Source organism: Neolamprologus multifasciatus, chromosome 12 (assembly GCF_963576455.1).
Source record: "Neolamprologus multifasciatus chromosome 12, fNeoMul1.2, whole genome shotgun sequence".
Lineage (NCBI taxonomy): Eukaryota > Metazoa > Chordata > Actinopteri > Cichliformes > Cichlidae > Neolamprologus > Neolamprologus multifasciatus.
The window spans coordinates 30,747,268-30,772,370 of NC_140450.1; the positions used below are offsets into that span (position 1 = coordinate 30,747,268).

Sequence of the window (25,103 nt, forward strand, 5' to 3'; positions counted from 1 at the left end):
GAATCTCGGTGTATTTCATCTTCCATAAGTAGTGATATTTAATTATCTGTATATAGTGATTTTATTTCAGTGCTCACTGTTGATCAGTAGAAGAACACTGGAACCCAGAAGCTCCAAGTCCCATTTGTTCAATTTTGCCTTAAAGAGTACTTTAAGTGTATAAATATAAGGGAAAGGATTGCTAGGTAGACAGTGTGTCCTTTAAAGGCTCTATGTGGCTACTCCACCATAGCTCACCTTCTGTTAATGGTAAAGCTAATCTGTAATTATACTTTCTGTATACCCCAGTATCATTTACTGTACTTATGTATCTCTTTATTTTACATGTAAATCAATTTCTTGATTGTCTAGAAATTGGTGCATCTCTAAGGTTTTTATTGGTTAACTGATTTTCAAATTGAAGCAAAAGTGTTCATCATACTGAATTATTTCCTAATCAGATAACACAGAACAGGAACTGCGTATAATTATAAGCAGTTCTTTTTTTTATATATATAACTGCGTATAATTATACGCAGTTCTTTTTTTTTTCACAATACCGGATATTATAATATCCGGTACTGTGAAAAAACCTAATTTCATTATACTTTACTAGGGAAATGGAAAATAAGTGGAGCAATTTATTGAAACAAGATCAAACATACATGGAAATACACTATATAAGCCAAAAGTTTTGAAATTTCTAATGAACTTCAAAGTCAATATTTGATATGAATACTTTTCTTCACAACAGGCTGAACTTTTTTAGGGATGTTTTCTTAGCATTTCTTTAAGCAGTCTTCAGGAATAGTTCTGCAGGCTTTTTGAAGGACAATCAAAACTCTTCTTTGGATGTTGGCTGTCTGTTATTCTGGTTTCTGTCGAGATGATCCCACACTACTTCGATAATGTTGAGGACTTGGTGACTGAGGAGGCCAAACCATAGTGTGTGTTTTTCTATCCAGATATACTTTGTACTGTGTTGGCAGTGTGTTTGGTATAATTTTCATGTTCTCCAAACGACATGACGTTCAGGTATTGTGTCAGGTGCCTATACCAAAGTGGCTCAACGTGTTACGTGTAGAAACAACACTGATTCATTTATTGAGTTAGGGCCCTTTTGTGGGTTAAGTAGCTTACAAAGCACGCAAATTAAAAAAACATATCCCTCTGAAAATTGTCAGGTACAAGGACTGGACTGAAAATGAGTGAAAAATCAACAAATATCCAAAGAAAAAAACATTAAAGGACTTCAGAAGGTCTGAAGCTGTCCCCATCCAGCACAGTAGGGGGCAGTAGTGTAGCAGCTACCAGCACAAGCCGCTGGCTTAGCAGTACAAGGTGCGGCAAAGGAAAAACAGAAACGGGACACCGTCGCTAGCAACCGTTTGTGTTGGTTGACGCTTATTTTTTTATAGTCCCCGTCCCTTTTTTTTTAACAAAACGAAAAATTGATGTTGGCATTTTTAAAATTGCGATCTTTAAGTAGCGTATTAGGCTGTCAAAAGTGTCGGCGAGTGGCTAAACGGTATCAGGGTCGCGGCAACATCTTTTACCCTCAGCCGGAAAATAGACGAAGCTAACATTAGCAAGCTAATGCTAGGATAGCTAGCGGGCTAGCTTTCACAAGTGTGTCAACGCAAAGACCTAGATTTGACTGGAGCGATTATTTCGTAACACCGACGCTTGCAATGGCTGATGTTGACAAGCTCAACATAGATAGTATCATCCAGCGGCTTTTAGAAGGTAAGTACATACAAACATTTCCACGAAACACTTGTTTTATTATTTAAATGTTATGGTAAATGCTAATAGTAGATAGCTAGCTTTAGCTCGTGTTCATCTTGTTGCAATAATTAGTAACAATAATCAGAAATATTTGCAAGATAACTTAATATTTTAATTAATGTCGGCTACCAGCTTTATGTAATGCGTCTCTTGAGTCAGAATATTGGTGTGTCTGAAGGGTGTGAAACGACATGTCACGTACACTGTGTTCTCATACACAAACACCGCGAATTCCGTCACGGCATATGGCTTCTACACTCACCGTTTGTCCCACTTGGCGTCCGGGCAGAGATGTCATGCCCAGGTTAGCTGGAATAGTGTTTAGGTGTTATTCTTACTGACTTTTGTTGATTTTTGTCTTCTTGTTCCAGTCAGAGGAGCAAAACCTGGCAAGAATGTTCAGCTGCAGGAGAACGAGATTCGTGGATTATGCCTCAAGTCCAGGGAGATCTTCCTCAGTCAACCCATTCTCCTGGAGCTGGAGGCCCCGCTCAAGATTTGTGGTAAGAAAAGCTATGCACTTACGTACCAGAAAGATCGACTCAGCAATTGACTGATAGTATGTACTGACGTATGATAAGTGGTGTATGACTCAATAGCAATGTGTATAATTCAGCTTGGTATTTGCCCTGCAGGTGACATCCATGGGCAATACTATGACCTGCTAAGGCTGTTTGAGTATGGGGGCTTCCCTCCTGAGAGCAACTACCTGTTTCTGGGGGACTACGTGGACAGGGGGAAGCAGTCACTGGAGACTATCTGTCTTCTACTGGCCTACAAAATCAAATACCCAGAAAACTTCTTCTTGCTGAGGGGAAACCATGAGTGTGCTTCAATCAACAGAATATATGGTTTTTATGATGAGTGTGAGTATTGTTGAATGACTAGAAATGTCCAACCTGGGGCCTCTTGTGTCCATTAAGGGTACCTGTCAGACTCTCTGTTGCGTTATCTTTTGCTGGTTAAACTGTTTGGAGGAGATTGTTGGTATCAGATAATGGAAAAAAATTAAATATAATTTCTTGTCTTACTGTGTTAGGTAAAAGAAGGTACAACATCAAACTCTGGAAGACCTTCACAGATTGTTTTAACTGCCTCCCAATTGCCGCCATTGTTGATGAGAAGATCTTTTGCTGCCATGGCGGTGGGTTATAATGTGCAGAATGAATGTTTTGGCACAAAACTTTACTATCAACTCTAAAGTGTTTTGGTTGTATGCATGATGTTAGAAGTAGTGTACATTTGATATCAGCGTTTCTTATTTGTCCTTGAGAAATGCTGTTTTTGCAGTTTGTTACCTGACATTGAGCTCACCCAGTTCCAATCGGTGCTGACCTCAGTATCAGTGTGTTTATTTGTACTTTTATTTTACTGTTCCATTTAGGACTGTCCCCTGACCTTCAGTCCATGGAGCAGATCAGACGCATCATGCGTCCCACTGACGTGCCTGACCAGGGCCTGCTGTGCGATTTACTTTGGTCTGATCCAGACAAGGATGTGTTAGGCTGGGGGGAGAACGACAGGGGTGTGTCATTTACCTTTGGCTCAGAGGTGGTAGCCAAGTTCCTGCACAAGCATGACCTGGACCTGATCTGTCGTGCCCATCAGGTAATCACCCCCGTCATCACAAACAGAAACGTCACTGTGGGAAGTGGGAGGTGGGAGGTGGCCATGTACTGGCCAGAGGCAAGATACACTTGGTACAGGACATGATATACTAGCACATGTGGTGTGTGTAGTGGACAGTGGATTTTGACCTTTTTGGCTTGCATTTGCATCAAAGTAAAATTATTTGCGCATTTCCAGAGGTTGTTACGTGTTCAACTAAAGCTTTACTTTTAAAAAAAATATCTAGAGACTTAAAGAATATGGAGAGAAATTGATGTTAGAATAGTCACAAATTACTTTAATGCTGCCACTTAATGCCAGTGCAAAGATAAGAGAGCTCAGCTTTCAATGCAGTCTTGTGTAATTTTGTGGAAAAGATGTTTGTCAGAATAGACAGTAGCTTGTAGTAGAATATAATGTGTAGCTTATTAATGTAACTATAGAATTTGGTCAGTACGACAACTAATAAGGAAAAACACTGTTGAGGCATGTTGAGTCTGCAATTAAGACAAGTGATTGTGAACGTAAATACACAAGTTTTACTTGAAACTCCTGACCAGAGGCCAGGCTAGACTTTAATAGTGACCAGTAAACCTTTGCCACTAATGTACTTGATAATGTAGCTGCTGATAGAAGTATCAAGATGAATTGTGAAGTGTATAGTGTCTAATCAGATTTATCTGTGTGCTGCAAAACTGATAGGCTGGTGTTTCGCGGTACTTTGTGCAGCTCTCTGTGCTTTGTCATAAGCCTCATAAGCCAGACAAGCACAGACAGATGCAGCACACCCTTCATTTGCTCCACAAACATAAAATTGAATCAGTCTGCACCGTTAGCCTTTGGCCAAAAGCTGTTATCAACATTCAGTATGGCTAGTCATCGACTGATTGCATTGTTATCTACCACAAGTGAGCAGCCTACATTGTCAAGAGAGGAACGGCAAGCTCAGAATAAAGTAGTTACTGCTGGTAACTCCGGTTCTGCAGGTACATGCCAGAGTTTTTAATCGGTTTGTCTTTGATGGGTTGCCTTCCAGTTTCTGCAGTTGTTGCCAAAGCGTTGAATAACAACTTTTTCTGCAGAATTTCTGGGCTTAAAACCATCTAAGGGAACATGCATGTGCATTTGTAGAAGTGCCACTATTAAGGAGGTGCAGAAATCTAGTTTCCTCTCAAACCAATTAGATACATAAAGGTTGTTTTGGAGTGGTAGGCCAGTAAGGCCTAATAATAGATGCCTTTAACAATGAATGGAATCTTTTTTGTTATTTGTTGGAGTGCTTGAGTTAAAGCTTCAAGTCTTCATTTCACTTACACCCTGCTGGTTTTGAATTTAAACTCCACTCAGACTCCACTTACAAACCTGACAATATGTTTTGAGTTTTTATATTGAGTTAAAGATCCTGTGAACCATAACCCATTAGGTTAGACTGCTAGACTACGCTTTAGATCTGACCACCTTAATGTCTACTTGCATGATTTAGTCGAGGCTAATCCTAGTTTATGTATTTTGAAAATGTGTAAACATGTCATTCCTATTTGTATTTTCTCACTGGCAGGTTGTCGAGGATGGCTATGAATTTTTTGCAAAGAGGCAGCTCGTCACTTTGTTTTCAGCACCTAACTATTGTGGGGAGTTTGACAACGCCGGTGCCATGATGAGCGTGGATGAGACTCTCATGTGCTCTTTTCAGGTACAGTACCTTTTGTTTATTTTAAGCATTGCGTTTTCGTGGCAGTGATCTAATCTAAGCTATTTGTACAGACAGTGTACAGCTATTCATTAAATGTTTTCAACTTGGTATAGATTTTGAAACCAGCTGAGAAGAAGAAGCCCAACGGCAGCCGTCCTGTGACTCCCCCCCGCAGCATGGTCACCAAGCAAGCCAAGAAATGAAGGGGTGGCCAGACTCTGACTTCTTTGTTCTGCTCTGTTATTCTGCATTTGAGGGATTGATTATCCTTCATGCTGCCAATACTGAAAAGATATTCACTCCTTCTCGATGAAAGCAAAATATTTTTGTTGTTTTGTCCACAGGGGTAAATTGATATGTCACCATGAAAACCTCAGGTGTTTTGCACTCCCATTTTGCAGCTAGTCTTTGCCACATATGACTGTTCAATCAGGAAAAATGTAACAATATGGCTACTTATGCACAGGAATGCCTTGTTTGAAGCTGTGCACAATTTTTTTCCAGTTTCGTTCATGTCTTATTCCTTTATCATTGTTTTTTCCCCCCCACTGTCAATAATTAATGTTATTAATGGCTATACAACTATGGAGAAAGTCACAAACACCTGTTTACTTCTGTAAACTTTATATTGTGTTCATTTAACCGTCAGTGTCTTAGAACGCTGACTGTACACTGCATCACATTTTTAAACAAGTCGTGCTAAATTAAACAAATAAAGATACACTCTTGTAATGTCTAAATCTTTCTAATAAACATTTGAGTGTGTTTTAGGGGGAAATTTTCTGTCTGAGTGTATTTATTCCAAAGAAATTACAGCTTTTTAAAAAACAACAGTTGTAAACGAAAATACTTAACCATCTTGCTCAAGAACATCTTATAATTAAGGGTAGTTTCCATCCAGGGATACCCACAAGGGGGAGATAGAACATACTGCAAACTACGTTGCATCTAAGGAAATGGTAAATAATCCCAGATGTGAGCAGTCTTGTATATGTACAGGGTAGCAAATTCATAAATAAAAAGATTTAATGTTTTTATTTGCGTTCTTATTTATTTATTTTAATGTAATATATTCGTAGCTATTTCCATGTGTTATAGTTGTTCAGAAAAAGGCCATGTAAATGTATTTTTGCCCTTAAAATGTGTATCTACGCGTAAAACCTGCCTACTACTGGAGTTTTATGGCCTTTTTATACAGTAAAAGCTGACTGAATATAATATTTCCATATCAGGAAGTGTACGTTGCGTAACGATGTCTGACGTCAGAGCAGTCACAAGACCGGGTTCGTGGAGCAGAGTGTGTTGAGACCGCAGGGCTGTAGGTCCACATTTTGTGTTATGTAGCGTCTCCGAGGCAGAAGTGGCGCCATGGCCGCCGAGAATCAACGCTTACAGAGTTTCTGGAGGGGAACGGGCGACGTTTTTCCTTAACTTTCTCCTAGTTATCAAGGCGGAAGAATAAAGCACGCAGAGGCTGTAGTCATATCAGCGGGAGGCATTGTCTGGGCGTGCGTGGCGGCTGTTGTCTGTCTGGGTAGCTCAGCCGCACATCTCCAGCCTCGTTAGCAAACTAGCAAGTCAATATAATAGTGTGCTCGCGTCGACGCTGAGCTAGCAGGACTGCTAGCTTGGCCGGTTTTTTCGGGGGGAGCTGGTGTCGTAGGTGATGTTGTCCGTGCTGTCGTACGGTAGACTGGTTGCCAGAGCTGTCATCGGCGGACTTTCTCAGACAGACAGCCGTGACTACAGTCTGGTGACAGCGAGCTGCGGTTTTGGAAAGGATTTCCGCAGAGGCATCCTGAAGAAAGGGATGTGCTATGGGGACGACGCGTGTTTCATTGCCCGACACAGATCTGCCGATGTTTTGGGTGAGTATCCCATGTCTGTTTGCTGATGAAAGCTTAACCAAACAATAAGACATTGCTCCATGTACACTGGGTGAGACGTGACTGACAGGTCAGGGGTCAGCCCCTCCGTGGGTTGCACGTGTTTTTTTTTTGTTTTGTTTTTTCAGAATGAAACGGATCAGAAGGCTTGTGTCAATGCCTTCTAGTGTTAAATTTGTGCGTGTATTTTTCAGACTTTTGTGCTTGTTGCATGTTCTTTGTACGCTTGAACTTTTAGTGGGTTCATATTGCGTGCAGCATTCATTCATGACATAAAGAATATCTTAAGCAGCCAAAACCGATACAGACTTTAAAACCTGCTGATGAAAAAGACTCTTAAGCACGGAAGCCTTGATCCCGTGTAAACCTATTATTGAAGACCTTAGCAGCTTTTATGCATATCTAACGACTGTCTGGGTATTTCTAAATGATTGCTATTGATTACTGTAATATTTTCGCAAAGTTGTTGTTTTTCGGCACATCAGTTGAACTGTGCGTCTGACTTGAAGAGGCCTGTTTCTTAGCTGTGGCACAGGGTGGTGAGACTCCTCCATGTATGGTCAGTGGAGCAGATGTCTGCGCCCTGGGAGTAACAAGACTAGAGTTTCCTTCCTAGGAAAATCTTGCACATAGCTAAGTGCTCCTTATGGGACAAAAGCTCTTAGTGAAACTCAAATAAGCAGGCCATGTTTCTGTAAAAAGGTTAATGAAGGTTTCCCTTATGGATTTAATGCATTTAACTGAGGGGACAGATTTTAAGGTGGGTTAAATTACAACAAACATAAAGCGGGACAGTAATGTGGAGCTACTTGAAGCAACTTTCTGAAGTTGTTAGATGAGCAGAGACTCTACCAATCAGCATGAGAAATGCTTGAATTGAGTAATGGGACATTTGAAAGCTTTGTACATTTTGTCATTTTTGGCGTCTTTTTCCATCTTGCTGGGAGTGATTGTTGTTGTTCATCATGCAGCTGTGAGGCATTGTCCTCCAGGCTTACCTGTGGAATGTTAAAAATCATATCTGCATCTTGGTGCTAGTTTAATCCTCAATGTTCTTAACTGAAATATGGAGTTCCAGTTTGCAGATTTCTTTCATTTTTGTTTTTAAACATTGTACATATTACACAATTAATGGTTATGAGGAAAGTTTTTTTTTTTTTTTTTTTTAATGTAATAAGGGATTAATCATTATTTCCCATAATGAAATCAACTCCTTTTAGGTGTGGCGGATGGTGTAGGTGGTTGGAGAGACTATGGCGTGGACCCGTCACAGTTTTCGGGTACACTGATGAAGACATGTGAGAGGTTAGTGAAGGAAGGACGCTTTGTACCCAGCAACCCGGTGGGAGTCCTCACAACCAGCTACTATGAGCTACTGCAGAACAAAGTGCCACTACTGGGTGAGTGCAGCCACTGTAAACGCAGGGTTTCAGTTTTTCCCAAAAGCGTAGAACCATATTCAGCTTGTATCAGTTTATTTATATATATTTTTATTATCTGTCAAATCATGAGCTTAAATGGGCTACAACCATAAAATTTGGCACAGTCGATGGAAATGATGGGCAAATGCTTTCCAAGTAATGTGATCCCAGGCGGCTAGATGGTATCAAGGTGGTTACAGCACAACAAATTCAATATAAGAAAAGCCACATCTCTTGCACTGTAAGTCTGATTGCCTTGAAATCTGACACTGAACTGCAGCTAGAAACAATGTGCAGACGCTCTCTAAAAATAACCTTCAGTAGGCCCAACTGGTGATCTATGATTAACAGTTCAAAATGGTGAAAAAGACCATTGCTCCCACATCGAGTCTTTGAAAGACTCGCATCTTAAGTATTAGGGTGGTGCAATTGTACATATTGATTTGGTTTGCAATTGGCATCATTACTTCACAGAAGAAACAAACAACAAGTGACATAATACAAACTGGTACAAAATGTTCTCTGAGTGATGAAAAACATCCACAAATTCTTGTGCTTCACAAAAAAATATCTCTTGGATCTTAAAGGCCTGGTTGGCAGGATTTTATTTAATTTTTTTAAAGCAAATTTTAAAAGTGTGAAATTGAATCAAGTGACATGTACTTTTTGACAATTGACTATAAAAATCCGATTTCGTTTATAACAGTCTGGGATTGAGGTACAAACCTAATTCTGCTGATAGAGGTAAAGATTGCTCTGAAATAATGGCGGCCATTATTAAAAGCCTCAAAGGCCATGGCTTAATAGGAAATAGTCCATAATTCATTAACTTCATCAGATCATTTCATATCTTGAGGCCATTTCTGGAAATGTGTCAACCAAAGTGAGGGTGCCACATAGACGAGAGACATTTACCTTGAGAGCTGGTAGTCGAAGAGGTCAAAACACTGAACATCTGCTGACTTCAAATCTGAGTCGCGTCTACAACTTAATGTGCCTGTTTGACGATAAAGGCCACCAAAGCTGTTTTTGTTTTTAATCATTAAAATTTGTACAAATTTTGAACACAGCGTTGTGGGTTTACTGAAAATTGTCAAGAAACATCAACAAGTCTTTGCAGACAGCTGCGGTAGACAAATCTTTATGCTCCATTTCTGGTACATACTTAGCACTGTGTAGGGCCGTAGATTTAAAGCATTGCTGTGCAGCAGGCAATAAACAGGAGGCTTTCCATGGAGCTCAGTTTTCTTGGGCTGGGCTGCGTTTACATCTGTTTTGTTTAATGGTAGCTGGCTAGAGATTTTTGCATCATGAGTAATAGAACAGCCAGCTCCCATTAGAAAGTCCTAGGCTCAACCTGCTCCATGCACTTCACTTCCACCGATCCCTTTCCTTCTCTGCGCCGCTTCCGACGACAGAACGTGTACAAACACGTAACATCATCATGTGTTTGGAACAGATCTGTCTCTGCGCGTGTCAGTACTTTTCCATCCCGTTATCACATGTGCACCAGGGGAAACAACGCTGTATTGTGTTGCTTTTTTATGGCAGAAGGAATGTTCTTGAGGCCGGTAGCGTGAGTAAATTTGTACTGCTGGAGACAAAGAAGGGAGTGAGTCAGAGTGCGTGAGGGGGTTTGAAGGTTGATCCCCCCAAAGAGCATATTTGGTGGGCCAGTATGACTCACCAGCAGGGTGTGATCAACACGCTGTCCCGCATTTCCACTAGCTCGTGTTTCCTCCTTTCCATCACAGAAGGACAAATTTTAAAAAAATCTGCTCTCATTGTTAAGTTTGTGCTTTTAACGTTGGACCTCATTTTCTCCCAGTTTCACTTGGAAGTTGTGTAAAACTAAAAGAAAAGTAAGAGAAAGTGGTTGCTTTTTGTTGTTTTTAAAGAAATGTCTGTATTAAAGTCTGTACTCCCTAATCACCGTCCTTCCTGCTGTTATAGATGATTTATTTACATGTGACAGTAGTGACAATAGTAGAAGCACAGGTATTAAAAATAATCAATAAATGGTTTCCAGCCTCAAACCTTTTTTCACAGTTCCAGTGGGCCAGTGCTGTGCATGTTGGCTTATTGTCACACTTTCACGCCATACTGGAAAAGAACTCAGGCGTTGTTAATTGTTATTGTTATTAGCAACCACAGTACTTGTCCTACAACTCGGCCTCCTCTGAAAAGGGCAAAACGATGCAAATGTCAGTTTATTCTAATCCAGAAATCAGATGGACACAAGAACAAACCTTACGTCGTAAACTAACAGACATGCAGACACCGAAGCACTGTGCCGCTTGATCTAAATCTGTGTGACCTTTCACACAGATGTCTCCTGTTTTTTAAAATGTGCCTTGAGAATGTTTTTTATCAATTAGCCGCTTGATGAAGCAAAGATCTGTTGACCCTGTTTCCACATATAGCCTCTGCAGCGGCTGATGTTGATGTGTATTTTCAGAATGCTGAGTGCTGTGATTATTGTTTTCCTAGTCCTAAAATCTATTTAGTCTTCCTTCTCCCTCCATACATCTTGCTGGTATTGTGGTTCTGTGTTTACAAGTAAAGTCATGCTATACATTTGTGTTTTTATAAAAAATACGTCTGGCATCTTTACATGACGACTAACTGGCTTCCTGCTAACTTCTGAGTACAGACTCATAAGTTAGTTGTCCTGTCTTGTCTGCAGCACCAGAGAGGACAGCTCCGCTGTTGTTGAAAGCTGAAAGATTTTTGGCTGTTTGCAGCTTTTAATGTTGCATCTGTGCTTTCTTTCTTCTTTTGGGAGCTGAACACGTATTTGGGTGCAGAGATGGTTAATGTGCTATAGTGTTGCATTTACCCATTTTTATTTGTTTATTTAATCTTAAACATTTTCTTTGTTTTGCGTTGAAAATAAAAAGTGACGTGTGGGTTTTTTGTTTTTTTATTTTTAGGAAGCAGCACGGCCTGCATTGTGGTTTTGGACCGGCAGAGTCATCGGCTGCACACGGCCAACCTGGGAGACTCTGGCTTCCTGGTGGTCCGGGGAGGGGAGGTGGTCCACCGCTCAGATGAGCAGCAGCACTACTTCAACACCCCCTTCCAGCTGTCCATTGCTCCCCCAGGGGCTGAGGGGGCCGTCCTCAGTGACAGGTGAAACACTTAACGAGCAACACCTGGTGCATCTGCTCTCCCACACTAATTTGAGCGAGTCTACCGGTGACACGGACGGGTGTCATCAGCACACTTTATTGCTCATTCATGTGTTCTTTACAGTAGATGTGATACATGATACTCTACTTATAACAAGGCAGACTGCTTGCAGAAACAGCATGCACTGCACAACATTCAGTAGCGCCTGCTGCAAGGCTAAGCGTCTATAGCGACTGCGCTGCAGCGAGCTGCAGTGTACCAGTGTGTCTGAGGCCACGTGCTGCTGTGTCTCGTTGCTGTGGCGTGCCAAGCAGCAGCACAGTAGATGTCAGAATGCAGGACAGGCCCTGGATGTGTGCCAAGCTTTCCCTCTTACCTCAGGTCAAAGTCTGTGTGGGCTGATAGGGCAAATCCACAAGTCCACAGCCAATCCCGCACCAGCAGACTCCTCTTAAATTAAGCAATTTATTCTTAAAAAATAACTAAAAACAAAAGATTGCAACTGAGCTTACTTGTTACTATAGATATATGTATTTACTTTTCTTAAATGCTGACCTTGCTTCTGTTTCAGACAGCCCATAGATTTGAGAAATCCTTTTACATTCGAGCATTTCATTGAAGGATGAAGGATTTAGTCCTAGTGCATCAGCAGATTAAGCTTTCAGTCACTAATGTAGCAACCAACAGAAAAGAGTGCAAGGGTCAAAGCTAACAACTAGTTACAGCATTCCTGAGAGTGCACTAAAAGTTTGGATAAAGATGTTTAAACATACAGCTAAGCACTTTGCACTCTCTATGATAATGCCACACCGCTCTTTATTTGCCACAAGTCCGTTTGTACATTCATTTTCATTGCCTGTCTTTGTGTTAGTAATAATATACAAGGGAAACATCATGTTCTCGATGCATTGCTTCATAGCTATAAGCCCACAGATTTTTGCCTTCTTGCCCGATGATTATCTTCATAACTATACTGGCTGTGTAATTATCAAGTGTCACAAATGTCTTTGGCTTATGAATATGTTAATGATGAATCACCCAGTGTGCACATATAACAAAGAATGAGGAACAGCTCTGGTAAGTGTGGCTGTGTCCTCATAGTGCTAACTAGCTGCAAGAACAGCCGCTACAGCAGCTTTTTCTCCCCATGTGACTGTAGTTTGGCTTCATAAAAAAAATACATTTAAAAAATTAGAGCACAGGACAGGCTGTTCCTGGGAGCTTTGGCTCACTGTGTCATGATGCAGTCCAGGCAGTTTGTAATGAATCACATTCTCGACTGGATTTAGGGGGTAAGGACATCTTCCAGGAACTGAACCCGACACTGGCAAACTAACTTGGTTCCTGCCTCTGTGTATTTGAAGCGCCTTCATAATGGCAGCACCTTTTCTTGGACCCAACTGTCCTTTCCAAGAAAACAAACAAAACAAAAAAACCTTGTGTGATGATTACCTGAACTTTTCATTATCCATTAGCAACGAAGTTTCTTTTGCTAAGCTCAGTCGGTACGTTTAATGACAAAAATTACTGCATCTGTCTCTTACCTGAAACTCACCTGTGTCTCAGCCCTGACGCTGCAGACAGCACCTCCTTTGACGTACAACTGGGCGACATCATCCTCACTGCCACTGATGGGCTCTTTGACAACATGCCAGACTACATGATACTGCAAGAGCTGAAGAAACTCAAGGTGAGTGACAAACATGTCTGCCGTAGAATCAGAAAAGGGCACGATAAACGCCTAATGCCTGCTTTGTTTGGTTCCTCAGAACACAAACTATGAGAGCATTCAGCAGACGGCCCGCAGCATCGCAGAGCAGGCCCACGTGTTGGCCTATGACCCCAACTACATGTCACCTTTCGCACAGTTTGCCTGTGACAATGGACTGCATGTAAGAGGTAAGTGTCCAAGTATTACAAAAAAGATGAGTATTTTTTGTAATTTGAACGGTTACAAACGTGTTTTTCAAGCAACAAACCTAACTGGCTGCTGTTTCCTGTCCATGCAGGAGGAAAACCAGATGACATCACAGTACTGCTCTCCATAGTGGCTGAGTACACTGACTAGAGTCTGCACGGAGTATCCATCTGCCGCTGCAGGTGATGGACTGCTTTGATTCCTGCTGGCCAGGATGTACAGCTAATGTCTGCTTCCCCCACACCTAAAGGATCTACTCTGCCTCATCCACCCACCGTCTCCCCCACTTGGCCAACCCCACACATTTAAAAACAAACAAAAGAAATCCTTCAACATGCCCTTTTCTCTGTCGTTTTCTACATCAGACAGTGGCCAGATAAATCCGACTAAAGGCCACACACCCCGTTGGCCAGGCTGCAGTGTTCCAATGCTCACCAGATAATCCCATTGGCTGGGATCATTGGGCATGCTGATGAGGATAAGTCAGCCTCTTCTGATAGTTGCCGCAGGAAAGAAGCTGCAATTCAGAGAAGACGGATGCTGACATAGCCCAAGAGTGTGTTAGCATGTGAATGTGGCCACGTACTGGCCTGCCGAACAGAACTAAACAGTCCTCAAGAAGGGAAGCGCACGAGAAATGGCAGCATTAAAGCTCAATAAATGGGTCTGTCTTGTGCAAGCACTTAATAATACAGTGGTACTTAGGAAGCCTTTATGAAAGGGACTGGAAACTTGTACGAAAGGGCAGGGAGCATATGTTTGATATGAATGGTATGTTGTTCTGGGATGTTACATTAAATGTTTGCAAAAACAGAAACGAAACAAGTGTGATGTGACATGGGTATACACAGATGGTTTGATTCTTGTGGCAGGATAATCCAACAAGATTTCATAAAGAGTGGCAGCTGCCTTTTCCATACCAGTTCAAGTATTGCACATATTTTGTAACTTAAGAATATTTTGTAGCTCAAAAGCCTCTCAAGATAAATATATATATAGTATAAATGATAGTCAAACTGATGTCCTCCCTTTAATCTCACAGCTACTGCTGAAGTCTTGATTGTGATTATGTGTGATGTGTGTATGAATGGGTGACGAATGCACATGAGCTCCTCGGTGTGTGTCTATTGAGTAATGTGCAATCGGTGTCAATGAAATGGATGTGTAGGCTAGAGACTTCTCCATATCCGCTGGTCTGAATTGGTCTCGCAGCCTTAAACGCACAAAGCTTAAGGAGCATATCTGAAGAAGTTCAACGCAGCGGAAATTGGTCAGGTGACCAAATGTATTTTTGTAACCTCTTTGTTCCGTGGGGATTGTTCGCCGCGTCAAGCAGCTTACAGAAACTCTTGTTCACAGTCACCATTTGCTTTTCCTGTCTCTCTCCCTCCCTCCTCTCCCCCTGCTTGTAGAGCTCCAGTGGCGCATTCTTAAGTCATGTCACTGCAGGTTTCATGTGAAAAATGGTCAGTATGTTTCTTTGCGTCACTACAGGAAGATTTCACGGTAAAATCCACATTTTTGTGTAATATTACAATGTGCCTTGTATCATGTGTCATTGATACTGGCAAATAAGTCTTCAACCTTCCCCCTAAAAATGTGCCAGCACTGAGCACAAAGCATTAAACTGTTAAGTAGCCATAAGAGGTGGAAAAAAAGAGAGCTTTCACATCATGCCCTGCTGTCTTAACACCATCATTTTAACCCCAGTGTTTTGTTTTGTTTTTATCCCCCCTCCCCCGTTCTCCTGAAATCTGCTTCCTCTCTGCACTCAATCAGGAATAGTACTAAAGCCATCCCACACTTAGAAAATCCTTCCCATGGATCTTTAGATCACTGTTTACAATCTGCACTAATCGAAAGGATAGTTTCCTTGATGTGACACCTTGTCAGGTGTCATGTTGAAATGAGAACAGATTCAGGACGGTGAACAGTGTTAGTTGGCAAAATGTGATTTATTTATTTTTTTTCTAAGTGTTACAGCACTGAGGACAATCCAAGCAGCCTTAACAAAAAATAAAGCACTTCTCCCAGTCATTTGGCACTACCACTGTAAGCTCCATTGTCCCTGCTTCCTGTTTCACACCTCCCTGGATGACTCCTTTTCATCCGCTTCATCTTTCTGTTTAAACCAGAGCATGTCTATGTGGGAGAAACAAAAACATTTTCACATGTGTACAATGTTTAAATAAAGACTATAATATTTATTAACCTGCTGTATTTCATGGCTCTGATGTGTATTGAACACTGCAGCTGCGTTTTGTTCACATGAAGGACATTTGGCTCACTACTCTATAGTCTGGGAACACTTTTGTTTGTGCCACAACATTCCTCAGACACAATGCGTGCCAGTTACCATCAGATGGGTGTGGCATCTTCCCGAGATGGCACATTTTTATTGACCAACAACATGGATGGTATATTGTTCCAATGAACAGTAACTGGAAAAAAACATTTTAACAATAAACAATATTTAATAAAAACTATTCTGGAGAGATTAACACTTTGATAACTATTTAAAGAATATTGTTAATTAGTGACTGCTATTCCCTCAGAGTGACGGGCTTCTCGGATAGTCTTCCTCATCACTGAAATATGCCAGGACAGGTAGTCTGGGAACACCGTCATCATCGTCATCACCAGGTTCTGAGGACAAGGCCTTGAACAGCAGGGAGCAGATCTACAGGATACAAATAGCCAAACATGAGTGTATGCAGTTCATTCAAGAACATTCTGCCATTTTTTTTTTCTCATTTTAGATTTACAGCACTTGTGTATTTGCTCTGACCACCTGTCAATTTCTACGTTAAATCTCAGTACAACAGAGGACACTGCATGAGGGTCACTTAAAAACAGTGTCCACAGGGAGACTGGCTCAAGATCTTGAGTGGAACAGCTAAGATACTGCGCAGGACCCTCAAGCTCCCAGGCCTCTGGTAGAGGACCCGAGCTTGAAGGATTGACCGCCTGCAGGGGCGAGCGGGGGATTTTTCTAAATATATTCCTATGATAAATCATTACAGTTAATTTTCTCAAAATAATGACATGCTACAGAACTGATATGCAGAACAGTATTGGAGCAGTCAGTTATTTCACATGCACACAGGCAAAATTTTAAGTTCACTTAGTGCTGCACATCTGCCTTCATAATCTTCTTGTGCATTTGAAAAAATTTTTGGATGGTGGAGTTTCGACTAGCATGCTTTATTTTGGCAACGCTTCCTGTCTTGAGTCGGGCCTGCACCGGAGGTGTCCTCACAGTGCAGTCTGCAGCTTGTAGGATGACCTGAAGGCTCATCAGAGGAGTCTTAAATTTAAACACTATTAAGCAATAAACCTGTGTTAACAGGGAAAGTTGCACAGAAGACATTTGCTAAAAGGTTTTGGGTTCAGCAAACGTCTTTAAATCTTAAACGGTGACAAAGAACATAAGACATGTCTCAGCTGATATTGTAAACCATTACAGCACACCCTGAACCATACTTCTCAGAAAGACTGTAGAGCATCCAAACCACAAGGAACACACAGACCATCTCCAGATCCAAGTTAAGATTTAAAAATCAAGAGCGAGCTCTTGTTACCATGCTGGAAGGTGGGGTCATTCCAGCACAAGCACTGTCGCCCTGGCATTGGAGTTGCATCAGAACAGGTGGGTAGGTTATAGGGCTGCCTTGGCTGGATTCAACAAGCTCTGTTACATCAGGAAGAACTTGGAGGTTGTTGCTCTGAGTTTCATGTATACCCACAGGCAGAGCAGCTGCATCTGCACAGCTGGGAACAGACAGAACACACTTGTGTCTGCAAGCTGTAGATGACGCAGGTACATGGGTGCAAATTTGTATCTCAACACAGATTCAGAGTGTTTTTACACACATATATTCAGACAGTATTGATAAACATATCTACTAGTTTTAGAAATGAGGACGTTGTGTAGTACCTTCCAATCCATATAAATATTAAAAACATAGCCGTTATTTGCTTTTACAAAAACAGTACCTAGCATTGTATCAGCTGATGGCGAAAGCAGCCTTAAGCACGGTAAAAGGGAACAAAACAACAACCTCGTGCATGCAACCACACGACACGTCAACCTCAGAAGTAACCTAGACACGTAATTAGGAGCACAGCAGGAAGGAGTAAAGAGGCTTCTAAAGGCCCCAGAGTCTGCAGGCAAGCAAGTATTGTACTTATCATACCATGAAAAACACAAATACATTGCATATAGTCAGAAATATCCTGCATGATGAATTTCATCAGGAAAAAAAAGTATTAAAATGTAGATCAATTCTGAGGATTAGGGACAGGAGCACTGCAGAGGGTCGAATCATGGGGTTGGTGATGTCTCTGCAGACTTCCAGCAGTGTACACAAGCAAAACGAGCTACAAATGACCCAGATGTTGAGCAGTGCAGCTGGGAATGGTGTAATAAGATCCAACTAGACGCACAAGTAGAGGACAATAGGGAGAGAGCAGGCTAGCAAAGCAGGACAGAGACTCTGGCTAGCATAGCGTGGAGGAGGGGATTATAGACTGTCACACTGACGGGCTTCTAACCCAACTCTGCGTGCCCTGACCTTGCCCTATTTATCTCCATTACAGACACAAGGCTGGCTGCTGCAACATGATGCCTCTTAAGAGGCTAAAAACAGCCAATGAGGGCAAACCAGCTTGACTGAGTTCCAGGAGAGAGGCTCAGGTAGTTCTGCTCTTCAGTACACTGGATTGTAGACCTGACAAACTGGACACACAAAGACTGCGACAATGACACCAGCTGGTCAACATAACGATAAAATACAATCCTCATATGCCATAATTCCTTAACCCATGTAACTCCTGCCAATTTAAATCGTTAGAATAATAATCGTATACAAAATATATGGATGGATGTATCACTGCTTCAAGTCAACAGTAATTCAAATAACCTACATCAGCAGAAGACCACAATAAGTGGCACTCCTGTCTGCTAAAAACAGGAAACTGAGAATCCAATTCATGCTGACTCACAAATATTGAACAACAGAATACCGAAAAATGTTGATGATTTAAGAAGTGCTGCAACATTCAGATGACAAGACCACAATTTAAAATAAACAACATGAAAGCATGTCCTCCTGCCTTGTTTCAATAGTTTGAGTTGGTAATGGTGTTGTAAAGGTGTGGGGGATATTTTCTTGGCAAACTTTGGGGATCTTAGTCAAACTGAGCATCATTTAAAGGCCACACTATAGTTGCAGGCCACGTCTATCCCTTTATGACCACAGTGTACGTCTCCATCTTCTGACATGTGCTTCTAGCAGGTATTGCACCATCTCACAAAGCTCTCATAATCTCAAACTGCTTTCCTGAATGAGAATTCAAATGGGCTCCACAGTCACCAGACTTCAGTAAAACAGAGCATCTTTGGGATGTGGTGGAACAGGAGTTTCACATCATGGATATGCAGCCAAGACACCTGCAGTAACTATGTGATGCTGTCATGTCAGTATGGACTAAAATAGCTAAGGAATATTTCTGAAGGCAAAAAGGTCTTCTATAAAGTGTCCGATGAGTGCAGATTCTAACTGATTGCCATCCAGGGGCGTAATTACAAACAAACTTTTAGGCTAATAGCTTAAAAATGTAAATGGAAGCTCAAGCTATCAGATATTATAGACTGGGTAAGACAAATGACATCAAACTCCACTAAAAAAAACAAACAAACAGGCTGTTCAAAGAGGCCCGAGGACCCTTTCTCTAGGTCATAAAATATCTGGACTATGTAGAAAGTAAATCTGCATGATTTATCTGTTGCAGTATTTAGCAGATTTTTTGTTTATGACAGTTTTTTGAATGATTTTGATCTTTTTTTTTTAAGCATTTTTATCTGCCAATGACTTGTTTTCTAACTAGATTGTGTGGTCTCTTGTGTTTTCAATGAGATGAATTCCTTTTATGTTCTGTAATTTTTCTCAGGTTTTTTATTTTGCTCAAATTAATTTTAAAAAATAGCTTTAAAAAAATGTACTGCAGTAATTACCCTTCTTTCCCCCCAGGCACTGATGATTAAAAGTATTGCCAGTGAAGCTAGTGGTGGTCGTTACCTGTGTGTAGTCGGGGCTGGGGTCTCTGTAGGCTGTGAGGGGCCTCTGCTTTCAAAGTCAGCCAGCGTAGCCAGCACCACAGTGGCCTCAAGGACCATGTCCTCCACAGAGAAGCACACAGGCCTGCAAACAAAGTGCGTTTCCATGGCAGAAATCCCTTCACTGTGTCTTCTTTTTTTTTTTTTTATTTGTCAGCACTTTTTACTTTTTAGCAGCAAACACACCACAACTGCTCACTTAGTGATGTGACTAGTGATATATAAACGTTAAAGAATTTTGCAGTCTAGCTGTTGTTAATTTGTTGAACAGCACCACAGAGCCTGTGTAATTTGAGTGAATAAATTCCACTCAAGGTAATGACAGTAGCAAGGAAACGTACTTTCCTGGATTGCCAAAGTGAACCGACACCGGAAGGCAATGTGACTCCGCAAAACACAGTAACCCCTGGCAAAAAACAAAAAAGCAACAACTGAGTTTAACTGCTGAAAAGTGTGGGCTAATATTGTGACATGTTTAACTATTATCAGCCTGGAGATATACATCAAATTAAGGCTAAGACTAAAACTTAAAGCCTAGTTTCTAATCCGTCCAAACCCGATTTTCCAAAACCGACAGGAACAAGACGACTAGGCGGGCTAACGAGGAGCCTCACAGCGGGAAGCCCAAGTGACTTTCCAAGACATTAGGGTGAAGAGTTGTAGGCATTAATGCAGGCCAAGTCTCATTAACTGAACGTACACAGACTGTTATTTCAAATATCCAACAAAACTGTCTCCTTTTTCTATAAGCCAAGTGATTTTGCTTTACTGATCACACTAGTCTACACATTACACTTCTCTCAGCTTTTTCTGCTAATCAAATTATAAATAGCCAATCTTTAAGCAGCCCATAAAGTCCACACTCATTCCTACTTGGTTTTAAAGTTTATAATAAAGCATGCAATGAGGAGCCTTCAACTTCAGTTACTTTTTCTACGTAGTGTAGCCTCACTCGGGTCAAGACATCTTTGCTATAAAGATGAGCGACAGCACTGAGGGGAAAGTTCACATGGAAATGATACTGAGCACCGAGTACAGGAGAGCAATATGACCTCTTAGACATGAATTGCTCACATGTGAGCTAGTGTCACTCTCGCTCTCCGCACACATAATATTCTCATGTGACAGGAGCAAGGAGGCCTCCAAAAATAACCCCGTTACCCTTAGCTCCTTCAGACAGAAGGTTATGTCCGAGTCCATTCCGGCTTGAAAGTAGTCAAACTCGTCTGGGTGTAAGGACATCTCAGTGTGCATCATCTTCATGTGATCTGTCACACAGGTACATCCAAGTCAAACAACAGTCGTTACAGTGTTTCCTTTGATGTGCTTAAAGAACTGAACATGCAGTATGTTAGGAAGTTTTATGTTCATCTCAAAGCTTGTGCAACTTTTAAGCACTTTGTGAAACGTGTCAGCCACACGTGGGCTGAGCTAAATGGCAGTCTGACATTAACTGACCATTTCTCCCCTCGTTGTAATTTCTCAGACTGACTTTCGGGGCGGACATCGACAGAGTGACTTCTTCCTGAGACGCGTGGAAATGCATCACCATATCGCCTAGAAGCCTGAAGAAAGAGGAAAACACACACAGGCAGCTCTGGCTGCTTACTTTTAACATTTGTTTTCTGTCAATATATATTCTTGGTATTGTCTAAAACACAAAACCAACAGGCAGCGAGCATGTACTGATTGTAGAAAAGAAGAGTGAGGCTCTAATGCTGAAATGCTAACCTGGCAGGAGATTTCAGCACATTGGGACAGAGGTGTGAGGCAAACACTGCCTGCAGCGCCTCACTTTCCAGGAAACGCACATTGTAGGTTTTTGTTATGCCTAACTCAAAAACAGAGACATTTAGAGCACAGTGCCACCATGTGTTCAAAATATAAACTGCATGCACACCTACTGTCATTTATGCAGTTTCCTACCGTGTCTGCAGAAAAACTGAACGATCACTTGGTCACTGCCAGTGCTGACTGATATCTGACACCGTTTCACACTGTGCTCAATCGAAGTCGAACAACGGAAAAGTGGCAGCACGGACTTTAAAACAAAGAGACGCAGTTTAATCATAAAGTCTTGAAAGAACGGCATGATGTGTAGCCCTAATTTTACAGAACAGTCACTTGTTACGATGATGTTTTTGCCTACAAATGAAAAAAAAACAGCAATGCTGATATACCTTCATGACTAGCTTGCATTTGATTGGTCCACTGTCCTGCTCCCTGACTGAATCCAGATTGTACTGCTGGAAGAAGAGCGGCGAAAAGAGGAAACAGGCGTATGCAGAATGAGCAGAATTCACTGATCTCAGGGCCAGCTTTGAGAGGGAGAGAGAGAAATTATTGTGGAGGAAGTAAGGTGGTGAATACCTTAACACCTGGAGATTATTGATACAGATGCTCTTGTACACACACATTGGTCACTTTATTAGTTGCACCTGTTTAACTGCTCATTAACACAAATATCTAATTAGCAAATCACATGACAACAATGCCATGCCGAAGTTCAAACCAATCATCAGAATGGAGGATTGAAGTGACTTGCAAGGTTGCATGCTCGTTAATACCAAATGTGCTGGTCTACTGTGATTTTCTAACAACCATCTGTAGTGTTTACAAAATGTCTGATGAGTCTCGATATCTGCTGCAATATTCACATGGTGGGGTCAGCATAAATTAGCATGAAAGCATGGCTCCCTCCTGGCTTCTGTCAACAATCCAGGTTGATGGTGGTGGTGTAATGGTGTAGGGGATATTTTCTGGGCTCCTGAGTACTAAATAAGCATGGTTTAAATGCTACAGCCTACCTGAGAACATGAAAATGTTCAACCACAACTCGATCCAATAGAGCTTCTTTGGCATGTGGTGACTTGATATTATTCAATCGTTTTTGACAGATTATAGGACAACAAGCCATTTACAAGTTTAATACCATTAATTATTTTTTTTTAAACTTGGCAAATACTTTTTCAAAGTGTACCTAATAAAGCGTCAATGAGCCTTTTTACATCTAGCTGCTGTTGCTGCTCACCCCTTTGACCGTTGGATCCAACCACAGCTCATCTCCAATCCGGGACAGGGCATGAATAGCCTTCCCAAATGCTGAAACACAACACAGCCCCTCCACAGTTCAAGTTTGACACAATATTGTTATTTACTATACTGTATTATTTTACTATAACCTTGATATTTCTTTCTCTTAATACCACGAAACGAAACATTTTCAGACAGAAAAGTGCACTTTTCTGTTTGAAAATGTTAGGGGTCATGACCCCCTAAAGCTAACTCATTATTAGCCAGTTTAGCTACATCAGATAAGCTAGTCCCGTTGTTCGTTCCAAATGAACAATTTCGTAGCTTGAACAACTTTCATCAAGATTATAGAATTAAATATGTTATTTTTAAAGCAAATTTCTGTTCGTATCTTCTTCGAGTGTTCTTTATATTACCTTTTATAGAGTTTCCTTCCAGGACGCAGTTCATGGTTTACTATGTCAGACACAGGCCTGTCACGGCTAATCACGGTGACTCTACGGTCACAGGCTCATTACCAAGGTTATTATAGTTAACTAAAACGAATCAACTGGTTAAAGGAAAATAAACTAGTTAAGGGAACTAAAAATACCTAGTTAACTTAAGTCGTTTTACCTATAAAAACTAAAACTACATAGTTTTAGTTTTTTAAAAAAAATATATATATATATTTTTTTAAAAATCCAAAAGGATTTGCGAACTTGGAAAACTTACTGAATTAACATTAAAAATGCAGAAAATATATCCTGTTAGTCTGGTAAATGTTTTTTTTGTTTTAAATTATCTTACAAGGCTTTGGTGGACATTTATCGAGATTTTATTGAGTTTCCCAAATCTTTCCTCTTACATGTGACCAAAATACACGTTTTCAAGCAATATGTTTGTTTTTTGTAATACCTATAATGATTTTCCTAAATCTTACCTCTTACATATTCCTACATTTTCCTAATAATAATTATAGACTAGATAATCTTAACAAATTAAACATTTCAAACAATAACATCTAAACTCATAATGGAAACTAACTGAAATTAAATTAAAAGCAAAAACAAGTTCAAATGAAATAAAAAAAAAAAAAAACTAATTAGAAACTATAATGATTTTTAAATAAATAGATAAATACAGAAACAGACAACATAACCAACCTAATATGTTTGGACTGTGGGAGGAAGATGAAGTCCCCAAAGAGAACATGCAAACAACACAAGTCTCAGCTGCCTTAATAACAGATATGCTACATTCATTGATGTATTTTGGATATTAGCATGTGTATGAATGTAAGACTTTTCCTACGACAACCTATTTATAAATTATAATAAATACATATATATATCATCTGTTGACTATTTTTGGAAGTGTGACATCAGAATAAGCTCTGTCGCTGCTTCTCCTTTGCCTTTGTTGCTTATTTGCTGCTGCATTGCTCTTCTCTGGATCAGTTTTAAACATGCTCTTTTCTTTGCAATGATGATCTCCATACATTCTCCTGTGGGTCTCATCGTGACCTGGGTGATCCAAAACACAGGATGCGTTGGACTGTGCTGGTCAGTTTATGTGTGAGACAAACTTTCACTGCATTCAGAATGAATTCAGATACAGACCTGACTGAATGCATGCGTGCAGGACATTGAGATAGTGCTGCTTCATTTGCCGTCTCATGTGCTCTGTACTGTAGATGCTTGCTATACTGTAGAGGTAGGGTGTGCGTCCTCCTGTAAAAGCTGGCTCCTGAGACAAGAACAGATGTGATTGGCAGAAGGACAGTAAGGTCGTTATATATAAGAGATGCCTTAAATATGCGTTAAATGAGAAAATCAAGTTCTTCTCCTGGCATGAATTAGACCCGTACAGAATGACTTCTATTCACCAGGAATGACATATTTAGAAAACACTCTTTGTGCCTTAAAAACTTGTAACTTTTACTTCTCTTTGTATGTGGGTTTTAGCCCTCCATCGCATGCCTGCATTCTGCCACCATGCTCCTTCTGCAGCTAAAAGCAAACCAGACCCCACTCACTCACTAGTTCTCGCGTTACATGGAGAGAGGGAGAGTGGCTGTCCCCACTGCAGCAGTGTGTGTTTTAGGTGTGTGTGCTCTAACCCTAACCCCAGTGCTTTTCTGTAAAAAGGAACACAATGTAAAACATATTAAGATGATACTGTATTGCAACAAAAGCTTTCCAGCAAATATTACTCGTTGTCAGCTCAGGTCATATCTTCACCTGTGCCTCTGCTAAAGAAACTAGCTGGCCTTTGAATTGAAGAAACTATCAAACAGCTAATAAAAATCTGTCACTACTGTCAAATGAGTCAAGTTCTCGGTGGATTTAAATTGATCAGTTTAGTTTCTTAGGTTTGTTGCTTTAGAAAAACTCAAATCTAACATATAGTAATAAATATCATTTTAGGGGCAGTTTTAACCTTTTTTCAAGAGTGCAACACTCATAGATAAATAGGAAAGAGGTGGAGGGAGAGTGAGCATAGTGAATGACATGTAGTAAAGGATCGCAAAAAGAAAAAACACCAT

At 40.8% G+C, this 25,103-nt stretch overlaps 3 protein-coding genes across 5 annotated transcripts; 2 read left to right on the plus strand and 1 right to left on the minus strand.

Moving 5' to 3' along the window:
- The first annotated feature begins 1,311 nt into the window (after positions 1–1,311).
- Positions 1,312–5,846, plus strand: LOC146507268 (serine/threonine-protein phosphatase PP1-gamma catalytic subunit A). The gene is made up of 7 exons (XM_085179856.1): positions 1,312–1,725; positions 2,139–2,270; positions 2,403–2,633; positions 2,807–2,911; positions 3,152–3,375; positions 4,934–5,068; positions 5,182–5,846. Exons 1-7 carry the CDS (start codon positions 1,671–1,673, stop codon positions 5,269–5,271), a joined length of 972 nt encoding a protein of 323 aa, XP_085035982.1. The 5' UTR covers positions 1,312–1,670; the 3' UTR covers positions 5,272–5,846.
- Positions 5,847–6,342: 496 nt separating this feature from the next.
- pptc7a (protein phosphatase targeting COQ7 a) lies at positions 6,343–15,636 on the plus strand. The gene is made up of 6 exons (XM_085179857.1): positions 6,343–6,936; positions 8,175–8,354; positions 11,309–11,507; positions 13,074–13,197; positions 13,277–13,406; positions 13,517–15,636. Exons 1-6 carry the CDS (start codon positions 6,735–6,737, stop codon positions 13,573–13,575), a joined length of 894 nt encoding a protein of 297 aa, XP_085035983.1. The 5' UTR covers positions 6,343–6,734; the 3' UTR covers positions 13,576–15,636.
- rad9b (RAD9 checkpoint clamp component B) lies at positions 10,265–23,184 on the minus strand. 3 transcript variants are annotated; one of them, XM_085179854.1, is made up of 11 exons: positions 22,993–23,184; positions 22,575–22,645; positions 21,724–21,789; positions 21,470–21,584; positions 21,275–21,374; positions 21,002–21,108; positions 20,705–20,811; positions 19,885–19,949; positions 19,506–19,628; positions 17,007–17,196; positions 10,265–16,105 (listed from the first exon to the last, which is right to left on the minus strand). In XM_085179854.1, exons 1-11 carry the CDS (start codon positions 23,024–23,026, stop codon positions 15,977–15,979), a joined length of 1,107 nt encoding a protein of 368 aa, XP_085035980.1. In that variant the 5' UTR covers positions 23,027–23,184; the 3' UTR covers positions 10,265–15,976. The 3 variants fall into 3 exon arrangements, with proteins under 3 accessions (XP_085035980.1, XP_085035979.1, XP_085035981.1); XM_085179853.1 differs by having other exon boundaries at positions 21,724–21,861; positions 22,993–23,181; XM_085179855.1 differs by lacking the exon at positions 17,007–17,196 and having other exon boundaries at positions 21,724–21,861; positions 22,993–23,183.
- Between the last annotated feature and the right edge of the window lie 1,919 nt (positions 23,185–25,103).